The sequence below is a fragment of the Microchirus variegatus genome, assembly GCF_963457635.1.
Source record: "Microchirus variegatus genome assembly, chromosome: 3".
Taxonomy (NCBI): Eukaryota; Metazoa; Chordata; class Actinopteri; order Pleuronectiformes; family Soleidae; genus Microchirus; species Microchirus variegatus.
Window position 1 is genome coordinate 158,812 of NC_139804.1, and position 17,259 is coordinate 176,070.

At 43.3% G+C, this 17,259-nt stretch overlaps 2 protein-coding genes across 2 annotated transcripts; both read left to right on the forward strand.

Moving 5' to 3' along the window:
* Positions 1–6,295: 6,295 nt before the first annotated feature.
* On the forward strand, positions 6,296–10,040 carry LOC310925324 (extracellular calcium-sensing receptor-like; the record flags this gene model as incomplete). The annotated part of the gene is made up of 9 exons (XM_083887248.1): positions 6,296–6,415; positions 6,509–6,803; positions 6,980–7,066; positions 7,261–7,530; positions 7,771–7,977; positions 8,054–8,329; positions 8,619–8,846; positions 8,932–9,055; positions 9,130–10,040. Exons 2-9 carry the CDS (start codon positions 6,525–6,527, stop codon positions 10,038–10,040), a joined length of 2,382 nt encoding a protein of 793 aa, XP_083743374.1. The 5' UTR covers positions 6,296–6,415; positions 6,509–6,524.
* A 5,047-nt stretch (positions 10,041–15,087) lies between these two features.
* On the forward strand, positions 15,088–16,989 carry LOC310924581 (extracellular calcium-sensing receptor-like; the record flags this gene model as incomplete). The annotated part of the gene is made up of 3 exons (XM_083886364.1): positions 15,088–15,312; positions 15,881–16,004; positions 16,079–16,989. 3 exons carry the CDS (start codon positions 15,088–15,090, stop codon positions 16,987–16,989), a joined length of 1,260 nt encoding a protein of 419 aa, XP_083742490.1.
* Positions 16,990–17,259: the final 270 nt, after the last annotated feature.

The window sequence follows — 17,259 nt, forward strand, 5'->3', positions numbered from 1 at the left end:
GAGATGTAGAACCACTGTCTTTAGTTTGATGCACATATTGACAAATTGGTCCCCCTTTTCCTAAATAACAGGTTTCATATGGGTTCTTGGTGGAACCCTCCCAAAGGGTTCCAGGTGTTTTTTTAAGGTTTACTTCCTTATTTTGTGTTGGAGTCGACGCATGTACTGGACTGAACTGCGGTATTCGGAAATACTGGAATGGACTTTTCCCGAGACGACTGAACTTGGATTAACAAATAGGCTGAGGTGCACAACTTCTTCTTCTTCTTCTTCTTTTTGCACTGTGGATGATAATTGTGAAAAAGTAATATCAAGATGGCATTATCACCAGAATCCAACGTGAGGAGCAGATTATTAATTACTTTAAGAAGGGCCGTTTCTGTGCTGTGAAGGGATCTAAATCTTGATTGAAAAGGTTCTAGTATGTTGTGGGTGGTCAGAAAAGGAGTCAACTGTGATAAAACAGCTTTGTCTAGAACTTTAGAGAAAAAAGGAAGCATAGAGATGGGGCGGTAATTTTCCAGGCATTTAGCATCAAGATTATGTTTTTTAAGCAAGGGTTGGACAACCACATGCTTAAAACATGTAGACAGTGCTAAATCCCGCAGTTCAGTGAGAGAAATGGGCTGAAATTTATTAAAAATAGCTGGTGCACCAGAGTAGTCAGAGTAGAGTGGGTGATGAGGAGGGGGTAAACAATGATCTGATGTTCTCTATTTTATCAGTGAAAAATTTAGGATTTTCTCGCAGGTATCAGTAGATACATTAGCAACTGGGGAGTTAGGAGGGTTGATAAAATAGTTAATCTACATAACCTTAGTGTTCATTCAAAGTCACATACGAGGATTAAAACACATTTTGTCTTTTAATGTGTGAATGACACAGCTTCGTGTATGAAGAATGGCCTGTGATGCTAATGATTTAGCAACTAGCTGAGAGTTAGCACATCATCAGCTCATTCAGTAACAGACTGATCCATCCACACTACACCACAGAGACACTTCAATACATTACATTTCATTTGATTTTTAGAAATATGTGTCTATTTTCGATCCTGATCCTGATGGAAATATGACTACAGGAGTGTAAGGACAATAAATGATAACAAAATACCCCCCCCCCCTCCCTTCTATATATATTTTTTAAGTTATTTCATTTCAAATCTTAAGAGGATATTATGTCCAGTTTTTTAATGTATTGTATGAATTGTTCTGTGTAGCAGTGTAGCTCACAACAATAGTATCTGTGCTCATACAGAGCAGGGTGTGGTTTCACTGACAGCTTAGACCAGGAGGGGGTTGTTCTATGTAAATGTGATGATTCTGTCTCTTGGCTCCAGAAGGTGTAAATCTTTGAGGCTGACATTCTCCCTAAAGCAGTTTGAGGAGTGCCTACATTCAAATGGCCACATCTTCTTCAAATATTATCTGATTTACACATGTTAGACATTGTTGGAAAGCTTAGAAATCACACTTTCAGAATCTGTGAATAACTCAAAATGTCTGTTGCCCGACTTGTTCACAGTTTTGCCATGGTTGCCACAAATGTTACATAATAATTGCGAGGCCAGACAGAAACACAAAGAAAGCCATCATGGGTCGTGGCACCACAAAGTAACACTGTCAACACGGATGTCTCTCTATGATCCTATGTATTTTTGATTTGAGTCATAAAAGATTTTGTTAAAAAACACTTAAATAATTTGATTTGTTTTCTATTATGCCATTGTTATAAACCAATGCAATTTTACACTACTTCAGGCCTGCTGCAGTGAAACTGCCTCCATTAGAGTAATTATCCATGGTCTCTGTCAGGATAATTTGGTAAAAGATGGATGTTGGAGCCAGCTCAGTGTTACGATCTCACCTGCACCTTCTCCTCAAATTTTATTATTAGTGTTGTTTTTGTTTGCTGCTGTTTTTTCTCTTCCCTGCTCTGACTCTGCAGGGGGCGTGGCTGACCCAGTTCCCAGACACCGGTGATCGTTTACACCTGCGCGGCTCCACCTCACCTGCGCCGGATGAACAATCAGCGGGGCTTAAAGGCGGAGCCATTCCTCCTCACCGGTGTCAGATCGTTTTCAATCCTACTGGGTAAAGACATGCTGCTAGCTCTCTCGCTGTACTTACCTAGAAAGATACTTACCCGTTCGTCTCCGCTCCAGGTCGTCACGTCTCCTGCTGGTCTTCAACTCTTTGGCTGTTCCGGTCTCCCTACACTCCTGGGATCTCCTGTGCCACGTTCGTGAGTTGTTTTCCACTCTGGATCACCGCCGACCTGCCGAGTCACCCCCGCAGTAGCTGGTCATGCCTTTCGGACTAACGAACGCTCCAGCAGTCTTTCAGCACCTAGTCAACGACGTTCTACGTGACATGCTGGACAAATTCCTGTTCGTGTATTTGGACGACATCCTCATCTTCTCGGAGTCCGAGGAGGAACACGTCCAGCATGTCCGTATGGTGCTGCAAAGGCTGCTGGAGAACAAGCTCTACGCCAAGGCAGATAAGTGCACCTTCCACGCGTCATCAGTTCCCTTCCTGGGATTCGTCATCGACCAGGGGAAGCTGTCACCTGACCCAGCCAAGATCAGCGCGGTGAAGGACTGGCCCACACCCTCCAACCGGAAGCAGTTGCAGCGATTCCTGGGGTTCGCGAACTTCTACAGGCGATTCATTAGGGACTACAGTAAGGTGGCTGGGCCCCTCACTCGACTCACCTCTCCTCTGCAACCCTTCAGCTGATCCGACGACGCCGAGACGGCCTTCCAAAGACTCAATGTACTTTTTACTACTGCTCCAATCCGCTCCCACCCTGATCCCTCCCTACAGTTCATCGTCGAAGTCGACGCCTCCGACACTGGAGTTGGGGCTGTTCTCTCGCAACGCTCCACAATCGATCAGAAACTACACCCATGAGTCTTCTTCAGCCGACGCCTTTCTCCTGGCGAACTACGACGTGGGGAACAGGGAGCTGTTGGCAGTCGTTCTAGCCCTACAGGAATGGAGACATTGGTTGGAAGGTGCGTCTTTTCCTTTTATCATTTGGACTGATCACAAGAACTTATCATATTTACGAGACGCTAAACGTCTCAACTCCAGACAGGCACGTTGGGCCCTGTTTCTGGGGCGCTTCGCCTTTACACTCACCTTCCGACCAGGGTCTCGGAACGTTAAACCGGATGCATTATCTCGACAATTCTCACCTGATCCACCTTCTCTGTCTCCTGAGCCAATCATTTCCCCGACCTGCGTCGTGGGGGCTGCTTCCTGGCCTGTGGAGGAGAGGGTCCGACTGGCCCAACGAGAGGAACCGGACCCAAGGAACGGTCCTCCCAATCGTCTCTTCGTCCCCGGCACGGCTCGATCAGAGGTGCTACAATGGGCGCATGGCTCTAAACTCACCTGTCATCCCGGCAACAATCGCCCTCTCCGGTTCCTTCGCCAGCGGTTTTGGTGGCCTTCCATGCCTCAGGACACAGCGGAGTTTATTCGAGCCTGCCCCGTCTGTGCCCGGGGGAAGACCTCGAACCGTCCTCCAGCTGGTCTCCTGCAGCCACTCTCCATCCCGCGTCGTCCCTGGTCCCACATAGCGGTGGACTTTGTTACTGGTCTACCACCGTCTCGCCTCAACACCACGGTCCTGACGGTGGTGGACCGGTTTTCGAAGTCCGTTCACTATATACCGCTAACCAAGCTCCCAACTGCCATCGAGACGGGGAACCTCCTAGTCGAACACGTCTTCCGGCTCCACGGGTTCCCGCAGGATATCGTCTCCGACAGAGGGCCACAGTTCGCGTCGCAGGTCTGGAAGGTGTTCTGCTCGGCGTTGGGGGCATCCACCAGCCTCACATCCGGCTATCACCCGCAGTCCAACGGCCAAACAGAACGGGCCAATCAAAGTATGGAGAGTGCCCTCCGTTGTGTCGCCGCCCGCCACCCCGCTTCCTGGAGCTCCATGCTTCCCTGGGTGGAATACGCGCACAACTCCCTGGTCTCCGCATCTACTCTCCATTCATGGCGACTCTGGGCTATCAACCACCCCTCTTCGACTTCCAGGAGGAAGAGGTCGCCGTCCCTTCCGTCCAGACTTACCTTCGCTGGTGCCACGCGGTGTGGAGACAGGTCCGTTCGTCCCTACAACGATCTTCCCTCCAGAGCCAGAGACAGGCCAATCGCCACCGCATCCCGGCTCCCGACTATCGACCTGGCCAAAAGGTATGGCTCTCATCCAAAGACCTCCCCTTACAGGTCGAGTCCCGGAAGTTGGCGCCTCGGTTCATCGGGCCTTTCATCATCGAGAGGATGGTCAACAACTCCGCCGCCCGCCTGAGGCTTCCCAAGGCGTTAAAGATCCACCCGACCTTCCATGCCTCCCTCCTAAAACCGGTGGAGGAATCGGACCTGTGGCTGACTCAGTTCCCAGACACCGGTGATCGTTAACACCTGCGCGGCTCCACCTCACCTGCGCCGGATGAACAATCAGCGGGGCTTAAAGGCGGAGCCATTCCTCCTCACCGGTGTCAGATCGTTTTCAATCCTACTGGGTAAAGACATGCTGCTAGCTCTCTCGCTGTACTTACCTAGAAAGATACTTACCCGTTCGTCTCCGCTCCAGGTCGTCACGTCTCCTGCTGGTCTTCAACTCTTTGGCTGTTCCGGTCTCCCTACACTCCTGGGATCTCCTGTGCCACGTTCGTGAGTTGTTTTCCACTCTGGATCACCGCCGACCTGCCGAGTCACCCCCGCAGTAGCTGCAAGGACATTTTTTCCACCTATCTCTCTATCTATCCCCTATCACTTCCCACTTTTGGGAAGTCGTTTTTTGTTATACGTTTTTGTAAATAAATGTATATTTTTTTTGAAATAGCCACTTCCGTCTCCGTCTGCTTTCGGGTCCACGCCACTAAACCCTAACACTCAGGAATCAAACAAGAGTTTATTTCTGTTCAGAAAGAGCAATCACGAAGCAACTTGCAGATTCAGTCACCCCGCGAAGACTGCCAGTAAGATGGAATATCTCTCCAGTTAACCTGTCTGGTGGGTGTGTCAACGACCCCCCCCCCCCACACACACACAGACAGAGTAGAACAAAAGGTTTCCTCCCTCCCACGGGAAGAGAGGGAATCGGGAAGAGAGGGAATCAGGAAGACCCCACATAGGGAAAGAGGAAGATAGGGTGTTATGACTCAAACCCCTGTGTCTCCAACTGTTGTAAAACAAAATAGCAAATGGTCCCTTGATCTTAGGTCACTACAGGTCATACTTTTACATTTATACAATATCAATACAAAATTTCCGTAACAGTCTCCATAAGTTGGTGGTGCTAACTTCCACATTAGCTCCAAGGCTAAAAACACTCCATACACTCTAAGAAATAAAGGTTCCAAAATGGGTCCTTCTACAAGGGCTAAGGTTCTACCTGTTTGCTTCTTAAAATCCTTTCCTGAAGGAAGGCTTTTTCAAGGGTTCTTGGTAACACTAACGGTTTCAGTATGAACCATTTTGATCCAGAGAACCATTTAAAACCCCTTTCCTGAATAAGGGGTGTGAAGGGGTTCTTGGTGGAACCCTCTAAAAGGGTTCCAGGTGGAACCTTTTCAAAAAGGTTCTACCTGGAACCAAAAAGGGTTCTCCTATAAAGACAAGCCTAAGAACCTTATATGGTTCTACTTAGCACTTTTATTTCTAAGAGTGTAGTATCTTAGCAGTAAAGCTGTTTGTGGTGTGCTGGACTGGGAGCTTTGAAACATTGATCAGACGAACCGATAAAAGCAACCAGTGTTTATGAGTGTTCTCCACCTCACACACAGTTAGTTAGCAACCACCAGAATGATTCTCTTTTCTTCACCTTCTTAAAGTCAGTTTTTTATATTTATAGAATGATAAATGGTCTGGCCTTGTTGTTCAAACAGCCACAGTTTAATAACAGATAACCGTTTGTATTCAATCATTCATTTACAAAGCATATACATGTGACTAAAATACTGGACAAACACACACACTGATGTAAAAGTAAAAGATAGAACAAATGTAAATAACACATGACGTTGGTGAGGACCTGCCCCGACAGCTTGTTATTCTGCCCTGATAGGTGATGTCCAAGAATAAACATTATCATAAGTCAATAAAAGATGATGTAGTAACAGGACTGAACTCAGTAAAGAGATGAACCAGAGCAAAGTCATGAGGGTATTTTTAGATAACAAGTTGCTCTTGCTAATGTTGTACTGCTGCTTATTCTCTGCTGTGTCCTCCTCTCTTTCTTCCTCCTCTTGTCAGTTACAGGGACAGTTTGATCCAAATGGATTGAACAAACCTGGAGATGTGATTCTAGGTGGAATTTTTGGAATTAACTTTTTTTCTGCTGATCCTGACCTGACTTTTACCTCAGAGCCACAGCTGCCTACCTGCTACAGGTGAGTCTGACAGTATCTATCCTTGTGAAACACGTATAACTTTGCAAAGTCAAAATAAGTATTTATGAAAAGTAAAAACAATATGTTTGTTAGTTTTAATATTTTAGCAATGAGAGGGTCTCAGACCATGGCCTTTGCTATTGATGAGATCAACAGAAAGTCAAACCTGCTGCCTAATGTGACTCTGGGATACAGTCTGTATGATACCTGCCTTCAACTAGGAATTGGATTTCGTGCAGCACTGACCTTAGTCAGTGGTCAAGAAGAGCAAGTTACATTAGAGGAGAACTGTGTAGGAACTCCTCCAGTCCTAGGGATTGTGGGAGATGGTTCCTCTTCAAATTCTATAGCCATTTCTACAGTAGTAGGTTTGTACAGAGTGCCTCTGGTAAGTTTTTAAGTTTTTTACTTCAAACATTATGATTACATTTTGAATTTAATGTAAATAGAAATGTATTATTCAGAAGAACATTTAATCAATATCTGATATTTTTTATATAATATTTGAAAATATTTGATATAGCATTATTTTTTCTCACAAGAAGTGGTTTGCTCTATTTACAGGTGAGTTATTATGCCACATGTTCCTGTCTGAGTGACCGACAACAGTTTCCATCTTTCTTTAGGACGATCCCGAGTGATGCTTTTCAGGTGAAAATCTATCTACAAAAAGAAAAGAGTGTGTCACCAGTCATGTTATATGTCTCAGTGACAGAGTTGTGTGGTGTCAGATATACAACACTTAAAAACAGTGATTATGAGTCTTTGATGAAGCTGTTGATCAGGATTTCTAGTAAAGATGATTCCAGCCTGTGCACTAATCCCTCTGCTCTGTGTCCACATAGGTGAATGCTATGATTCAGATTCTAAAACACTTTGGTTGGACTTGGGCAGGTCTGCTCATCACTGATAATGATTATGGAGTCCACGCTGCCCGATCCTTTCACTCTGATCTGGGTCCAGCTGGTGGAGGTTGTCTGGCTTACACAGAGATTTTGCCCTGGGGTGATGACCCTGTTGAACTAAGGAGAATAGTGGATGTGATGAGGAAATCTACAGCTCGAGTGGTGATTGTGTTTGCATATGAGAGTCAAGTCATTAACCTCATGAAAGAGGTCAGTCCTGAAAGAGATGTGTTGCAAAAAACATTTAGCTTTTTGCAAACTGATTTAATCACTAATATTTCACTTTTAAATAGTTAAAGCTGCTTCTAAGGTTTGACAGTAAGTTTTTTTTTTTTGACCAGGAAAACTTTAATTTGCATGTAATAGTGTGTAAAGGTTTGTGTATGACATCAACTGTGGAAACTATTGTACTTGTATTAATTCATATACTAATGATAACACAATACACAGGTGGTGAGGCAGAATGTGACAGGCCTGCAGTGGATTGCCAGTGAAGCCTGGTCATCAGGAACTTCACTTCAGACTCCTCACCTCATGTCATACCTGAGTGGAACACTGGGAATCTCCATCCGTCGAGGAGAAATACCAGGACTCAGAGACTTCCTGTTACAAATACGTCCTGATCTACATCACAACAACACAGATGGAAACAGCCTGGTGAGAGTTTCTGCTCTGATTTGATATTTGTAAGAATAATATTCTGGCATTGACTTAAAAATGAACTACATTTCAGGTGAATCAGTTCTGGGAACACACATTTCAGTGTAGGTTTGCACCACCTCCAGCAGGTTGGGTGGAAGCTGGAGGAGAATTATGCACTGGACAGGAAGTTCTAGAGAATGTGGAGAATGAATTGGTGGATGTTTCAGACCTCAGGTCAGAATATAATGTGTATAAGGCTGTGTACGCTCTGGCGTATGCTCTTGATGACATGCTGCAGTGTGAGCCAGGGAGAGGACCTTTCAGCAACAACACCTGTGCTCATTTACAAAGACTGGAGCCATGGCAGGTGAGATATCACTTTACACTCTACTCTAAATGTCACTTCATCACTTTGAGTGGATGGTTGTGGCCCTGTGATGGACTGGTGATCTGTCCAGGGTGTGACCCGCCTTTAGTTCTATGTCATCTGCGACTGGCACCAGAGCCCCTAGTGACCTTCATGTGGAGGATAAAGCAGTAGAATATGGATTGATGAATCCTACTTTGAGTATTCTTCATAGAGTCAAATTTAGTGTAAAGAAAGTACTGAACTTTAAATGCTTTCTTCCCTTTCTAACTAATCTGGATTTTCATAGATGATTCATTACTTGGAAAAAGTCAACTTCACCACAACATTTGGTGATCAAGTGTCATTTGATGAAAATGGTGATGCCTTACCTGTTTATGACATCATAAACTGGGTGTGGCTCCCTGATGGAAGAACTAAAGTTCAGAGAGTGGGTGATGTTAAGAGGTCAGCCTTCAAAGGTGAAGAACTCACACTGGATGAAGACAAAATCTTCTGGAACTTTGAATCCAAACAGGTAACTTCTTACTTTTTCAGACGACCATCTCTTTCCCTTAATCATTATAGATGAGTCTAACAGACAGTGATGTTTGTCCACACAGCCTCCTCGGTCAGTGTGCAGTGACAGTTGTCCTCCAGGTTCCCGCATGGCCAGAAAGAAGGGGGAACCTGAGTGTTGTTTTGACTGTGTCCCTTGTTCTGAGGGAAAGATCAGCAATACAACTGGTGAGTGTAAACTTTTAAACAGCACAGTTCAGAGATGTTGTATTAACATGTATCTCATCACCCTCTTTTCTCAGACTCCATGGAGTGCACCAGTTGTCCAGAAGATTTCTGGTCCAGCCCCCAGCGTGACCACTGTGTTCTTAAGAAAACAGAGTTCCTCTCCTACCATGAGCCTCTGGGTATCTGCTTGACAACCATCTCACTGTTGGGCACATGTATCTGTGCTGTTGTTCTGGGCATCTTCATCCATCATCACAGCACACCTATAGTTCGTGCCAACAATTCAGAACTCAGTTTTCTTCTCTTGGTGTCACTAAAGTTCTGTTTCCTCTGCTCGTTGCTCTTCATTGGACGACCCAGATTATGGACTTGTCAACTAAGACATGCAGCATTTGGCATCAGCTTTGTGCTTTGTGTCTCATGTATCCTGGTGAAAACCATGGTGGTTCTGGCTGTGTTCAGGGCCTCCAAACCAGGAGGTGAGTCCAGTCTGAAGTGGTTTGGTGCTGTGCAGCAGAGAGGGACAGTTCTGGTTCTGACTTGTGTTCAAGCAGCAATCTGCACTGTCTGGCTTGTCTCTGCTTCACCAGTGCCTCATAAAAACACCCAGTATCACAGTGACAAGATAGTTTATGAGTGTGCAGTTGGGTCCACAGTTGGTTTTGCACTTTTACTTGGTTATATTGGTTTACTGGCTGTCCTCAGTTGTTTGTTAGCTTTTCTAGCAAGGAATCTTCCAGACAGTTTCAATGAGGCCAAACTCATCACTTTCAGCATGTTGATCTTCTGTGCAGTGTGGGTGGCCTTTGTCCCTGCTTACATCAGCTCACCAGGCAAATATGCAGATGCAGTGGAGGTTTTTGCCATCCTGGCCTCCAGTTTTGGCCTCTTGATGGCGCTGTTTGGACCTAAATGTTATATAATCCTTGTGAGACCAGAGAGAAACACAAAGAAGGCCATCATGGGTCGTGACACCACAAAGTAAAATGGTTAACATCCCTGTCGGCTCTTAGGTGCTCTGTATTTTAGAATTGTGTTGAAATTACTTCACAATACAGACAATAAAAATTTCGAAGAAATACTTAAAATAATGTACTTTATGTTTTTCTAACCGGGCCCACGGTTGGTGTAGTGGTTATCGCTCTCTCCTTTGCAGCAAGAAGATCCAGGTTCCTGGGTTCGAGCCCCAGTTAGAACAAGGGCCTTTCTGCATGGAGTTAGCTTCTTCTCCCCGTGTGTGCATAGGTTTTCTCCGGTTCTCCGGCTTCCTCCCACAGTCCAAAGACATCCAGATATGGGGATTAGGTGAATTGATCACTCTAAATTGACCGTTGGTGTGAGTGGTTGTTTGTCTCTGTATGTGGCCCTGTGATGGACTGGTGAACTGTGCAGGGTGTACCCCGCCTATCGCCCTATGTCAGCTGGGCGGATAAAGTGGTAGATGATGGCTGGATGTATTTCTAACCACTGATTATTACAGTGTTGGAAATTAAGGTAATTTTACATCATTACTTCTTTGAGCAGCAAGGGCAACATTATCATAACTCACCTTGTTCTGCTCCTGTTGAACCAACTCTGCCATGTCTCTTTCTCTAAAACAGGGCCCGAAATCACAGCCACCTCCACAGCCAACAACTGCTTTGGCTAAAATGCTAACACTAAACACAATACACAGTCTCTTACTTGTTATATTTAGTCAGATATTTCAAGTTACCCTATCAAGGTCAGGGTGGCAATTACACAGGGATAGCAGCTGGCTCCTCAGCAGAATCCTCCAGGACAGCTCATCAGTCTTGGCATTGTGGGACTCCAGATGGTAGGAAAAGGTGAAGCATAACCAGGTGAACAATAGGGACCAGTGGACCTGGTGAGAGTTCAATCTCTTGGTGGTGCAGATGTTTTCAAGGTTTTTGTGGGCAGTCCAAACCAAGAAAGGTTCATTGGTGCCCTCAAACCAATGTCCCAATTCCTCTAGGGCAGAGGTTCCTAGATTCATGAAAAAGGATGTGATGGTAAACTGTCCGTTGTGCCAATAGATGGTAGTGACATGAGGTTTGCCTTGATGTTGAGTGGCATAGAGCTGTATCTCAGCCATGGGAAGGACGTAAATTTGGGACACATCATCAGTAGGGTAACTTCGGGGGTGTTTTGATGATACATTGTCTGGCCTTGTTGTTCAAATAGCCGCAGTTTAATAACCGATAAAAGTTTTTATTCATTCATTCATTCATTTACAAAGCATATCAATGTGACTAAAATACTGGACAAACACACACACAGTGATGTAAAAGTGAAAGATAGAAAAAATGTAAATAACACATGACGTTGGTGAGGACCTGCCCCGACAGCTTGTTATTCTGCCCTGATAGGTGATGTCCAAGAATAAACATTATCATAAGTCAATAAAAGATGATGTAATAACAGGACTGAACTCAGTAACGAGATGAACCAGAGCAAAGTCATGAGGGTATTTTTAGATAACAAGTTGCTCTTGCTAATGTTGTACTGCTGCTTATTCTCTGCTGTGTCCTCCTCCCTTTCTTCCTCCTCTTGTCAGTTACAGGGACAGTTTGATCCAAATGGGATGAACAAACCTGAGGATGTGATTCTTGGTGGAATTTTTGCAATTAACTTTTTTTCTGCTGATCCTGACCTGACTTTTACCTCAGAGCCACAGCTGCCTACCTGCTACAGGTGAGTCTGACAGTATCTATCCTTGTGAAACACGTGTAACTTTGCAAAGTTATTATATTAAGTATTTATGAAAAGTAAAAACAATATGTTTATGTTAGTATTAATATTATAGGATTCAGACAGGCTCAGACCATGGCCTTTGCTATTGATGAGATCAACAGAAAGTCAAACCTGCTGCCTAATGTGACTCTGGGATACAGTCTGTATGATAACTGCCTTCAACTAGGAATTGCATTTCGTGCAGCACTGACCTTAGTCAGTGGTCAAGAAGAGCAAGTTACATTAGAGGAGAACTGTGTAGGAACTCCTCCAGTCCTAGGGATTGTGGGAGATACTACCTCTTCAAATTCTATAGCCATTTCTACAGTAGTAGGTTTGTACAGAGTGCCTCTGGTAAGTTTTTAAGTTTTTTACTTCAAACATTATGCTTACATTTTGAATTTAATGTAAATAGAAATGTATTATTTGGAAGTACATTTAATAAATATATGACAGTTGAGTAATCAACCTTGAATATTTGAAAATATTTGAAAAAACATAGAAGTGGTTTGCTCTATTTACAGGTGAGTTATTATGCCACATGTTCCTGTCTGAGTGACCGACAACAGTTTCCATCTTTCTTTAGGACGATCCCGAGTGATGCTTTTCAGGTGAAAATCTATCTACAAAAAGAAAAGAGTGTGTCACCAGTCATGTTATATGTCTCAGTGACAGAGTTGTGTGGTGTCAGATATACAACACTTAAAGACAGTGATTATGAGTCTTTGATGAAGCTGTTGATCAGGATTTCTAGTAAAGATGATTCCAGCCTGTGCACTAATCCCTCTGCTCTGTGTCCACATAGGTGAATGCTATGATTCAGATTCTAAAACACTTTGGTTGGACTTGGGCAGGTCTGCTCATTAATGATGATGATTATGGAGTCCACGCTGCCCGATCCTTTCACTCTGATCTGGGTCCAGCTGGTGGAGGTTGTCTGGCTTACACAGAGATTTTGCCCTGGGGTGATGACCCTGTTGAACTAAGGAGAATAGTGGATGTGATGAGGAAATCTACAGCTCGAGTGGTGATTGTGTTTACATATGAGAGTCAAGTCATTAACCTCATGAAAGAGGTCAGTCCTGAAAGAGATGTGTTGCAAAAAACATTTAGCTTTTTGCAAACTGATTTAATCACTAATATTTCACTTTTAAATAGTTAAAGCTGCTTCTAAGGTTTGACAGTAAGTTTTTTTTTGACCAGGAAAACTTTAATTTGCATGTAATAGTGTGTAAAGCATGGGTGTCAAACTCTGGCCCGCGGGCCAAATTTGGCCCGCCGTGTAATTTCATTTGGCCCTTGAGGCAATATCAAATTAACATTAGAGCTGGCCCGCCGGTATTATTGTACACTTATCTATGTGAGCAACTTTTCTCCTCAATGAAGATGACGAAAACGTCTCACAGGATACGTCTGACTGATGAACACCTTCGTTCAATAATGAAGGTTGCCTCAGCTCAAAGCCTGAACCCCGACATTAATGAACTAGCATCCAAGAAAAGATGCCAGGTATCTGGCTTGGTCACATCAGATTAGATCAGTGTGTCACAAACTGAGCAGGAAAAAGGCCTGAATGGTTGATTTATTCATTGTTATTTTATTTTCAAATTTATTAGCTTGTGGAAAAAGTTAATGTTGATATTTACCTCAGAAGGCTGCAAATAGAAAAGAGGCATTACATTTTTTATTTAAATTTTATTTAATATGCCATTGATGTTTTTTCGTTTGTTTTTTGAAAGTTGATTTTGCACTTTTAAGTTATATAAGCGTTGCTTGTTCCATATTCAGTGTTAAAGCAAATCAGTGTAGCAAACTGAGCAATAATGAACATTTTATTCATGCACTTTCTCTTGCTACTTCAAGGCTTGAATGTTTGATTCATTCATTATTGTTATTTTATTTTCAAATGTATTATTAGCTTGTGGAAAAAGTTTATTTTGATATTTACCTCAGAAGGCTGCAAATAGAAAAGAGGCATTACATTTTTATCCATCCATTCTCTACCGCTTATCCTGTATTTAGGGTGCATTCAATTTTTATTTAAATTTTATTTGATATGCCATTGATATTTTTTAATTATTATTATTATTATTTGAAACTCGATTTGCATGTCACTATAAAGTTATATAAGCCTTGCTTGTTCAATATTCAATGCAAAACTTGTTTGGGTCCCTATTAAAAGGTTAATTTGTTCAACCTTGGCCCGCGGCTTTGTTCAGTTTTAAATTTTGGCCCACTCTGTATTTGAGTTTGACACCCCTGGTGTAAAGGTTTGTGTATGACATCAACTGTGGAAACTATTTTACTTTACTTGTATGAATTCATATACTAATGATAACACAATACACAGGTGGTGAGGCAGAATGTGACAGGCCTGCAGTGGATTGCCAGTGAAGCCTGGTCATCAGGAACTTCACTTCAGACTCCTCACCTCATGTCATACCTGAGTGGAACACTGGGAATCTCCATCCGTCGAGGAGAAATACCAGGACTCAGAGACTTCCTGTTACAAATACGTCCTGATCTACATCACAACAACACAGATGGAAACAGCCTGGTGAGAGTTTCTGCTCTGATTTGATATTTGTAAGAATAATATTCTGGCATTGACTTAAAAATGAACTACATTTCAGGTGAATCAGTTCTGGGAACACACATTTCAGTGTAGGTTTGCACCACCTCCAGCAGGTTGGGTGGAAGCTGGAGGAGAATTATGCACTGGACAGGAAGTTCTAGAGAATGTGGAGAATGAATTGGTGGATGTTTCAGACCTCAGACCAGAGTATAATGTGTATAAGGCTGTGTACGCTCTGGCGTATGCTCTTGATGACATGCTGCAGTGTGAGCCAGGGAGAGGACCTTTCAGCAACAACACCTGTGCTCATTTACAAAGACTGGAGCCATGGCAGGTGAGATATCACTTTACACTCTACTCTAAATGTCACTTCATCACTTTGAGTGGATGGTTGTTTGTCTTTCAACTCGAAGTTTGTGGGTTCGATTCCTGGATCCGCTAGTCTACAAGCGATGTGTCCTTGGGCAAGACACTTAACCCCACATTGCTCCTGATGGCTGTGAGTGTGTATGAAAGATGAGTGATAGAAAAATGTATGAAACTGTGATTGAATGGCAGAATGGAAACTGTGTTGTAAAGCAGCTTTGAGTGGTCATCAAGACTGGAAAAGCTCTATATAAATACAAACCCAAACCATTTACCATAGAGTCAAATTTAGTGTAAAGAAAGTACTGTACACTAAATGCTTTGTTCCCTTTCTAACTAATCTGGATTTTCATAGATTATGTATTACTTGGAAAAAGTCAACTTCACCACAACATTTGGTGATCAAGTGTCATTTGATGAAAATGGTGATGCCTTACCTGTTTATGACATCATGAACTGGGTGTGGCTCCCTGATGGAAGAACTAAAGTTCAGACAGTGGGTGATGTTAAGAGGTCAGCCTTCAAAGGTGAAGAACTCACACTGGATGAAGACAAAATCTTCTGGAACTTTGAATCCAAACAGGTAACTTCTTTATTTTATGTACAACCATTTATTTACCCCACTCAATGTCCTAGAGTCAAACTTTACCTTGGAGTCCACAGAGGTTTGCTATGGTCCATCTAATGTGAGTGATGTCATCCACCCAAGTGCATGATGGTACTTACAAGTCCTTCATGGACAAACATGTACACTGCTACATTTTATAGCTGTGGACCAAAGCTTAAGCTACATGTAACACAACACTTTCCTGTCTAGTTGGTGGGACCTTCTTGTTTTGGTTGAAGAAGGAACATCAAAGAACACATTTACATGGACTCTTGCTTGACGTTATATATATACATATATACATATATAAGAACATACAAATGGAGCTGATCTCCTGGTGAGAAACCACTGCGTTTTTCAGGTGGATCACCTCCACATCAGTTTGAACACAAAATCACAAAGACCCACATTTTTTGTGAATGGAACCTTTGTCACGGATGCTCAAATGAAAATCCATAGCAACACTCTTTGGACACAGAACATGGAACAGTATGTAGAGACATACATAGAATAGAATAAGGGATATTCATGTTTGTCCACACAGCCTCCTCGGTCAGTGTGCAGTGACAGTTGTCCTCCAGGTTCCCGCATGGCCAGAAAGAAGGGGGAACCTGAGTGTTGTTTTGACTGTGTCCCTTGTTCTGAGGGAAAGATCAGCAATACAACTGGTGAGTGTAAACTTTTAAACAGCACAGTTCACAGATGTTGTATAAACATGTATCTCATCACCCTCTTTTCTCAGACTCCATGGAGTGCACCAGTTGTCCAGAAGATTTCTGGTCCAGCCCCCAGCGTGACCACTGTGTTCTTAAGAAAACAGAGTTCCTCTCCTACCATGAGCCTCTGGGTATCTGCTTGACAACCATCTCACTGTTGGGCACATGTATCTGTGCTGTTGTTCTGGGCATCTTCATCCATCATCACAGCACACCTATAGTTCGTGCCAACAATTCAGAACTCAGTTTTCTTCTCTTGGTGTCACTAAAGTTCTGTTTCCTCTGCTCGTTGCTCTTCATTGGACGACCCAGATTATGGACTTGTCAACTAAGACATGCAGCATTTGGCATCAGCTTTGTGCTTTGTGTCTCATGTATCCTGGTGAAAACCATGGTGGTTCTGGCTGTGTTCAGGGCCTCCAAACCAGGAGGTGAGTCCAGTCTGAAGTGGTTTGGTGCTGTGCAGCAGAGAGGGACAGTTCTGGTTCTGACTTCTGTTCAAGCAGCAATCTGCACTGTCTGGCTTGTCTCTGCTTCACCAGTGCCTCATAAAAACACCCAGTATCACAGTGACAAGATAGTTTATGAGTGTGCAGTTGGGTCCACAGTTGGTTTTGCACTTTTACTTGGTTATATTGGTTTACTGGCTGTCCTCAGTTGTTTGTTAGCTTTTCTAGCAAGGAATCTTCCAGACAGTTTCAATGAGGCCAAACTCATCACTTTCAGCATGTTGATCTTCTGTGCAGTGTGGGTGGCCTTTGTCCCTGCTTACATCAGCTCACCAGGCAAATATGCAGATGCAGTGGAGGTTTTTGCCATCCTGGCCTCCAGTTTTGGCCTCTTGATGGCACTGTTTGGACCTAAATGTTATATAATCCTGTTGAGACCAGAGAGAAACACAAAGAAGGCCATCATGGGTCGAGGCACTGACATTTAAAAACAGCACAGGATGATATCATACAATTATCTTTTAATTACCCAATAATCCAGGTGCATAATTGTGTGTTCATGATGATGATAATATTATGTGATTAAGGAAGAACTGTGATGTTAAGACATAATATGTATATAGTAATGTGTGAATGTATGTCCTCATGAACTTGGACAGACAGGTTTTTTGTATCAATCCGTTAATAAAGTAATTTTCATCAATCATTTCCTGTTGGTCTTTTGCTATCGGGATATGGAGGAAGTTTAAGCTCAAGTA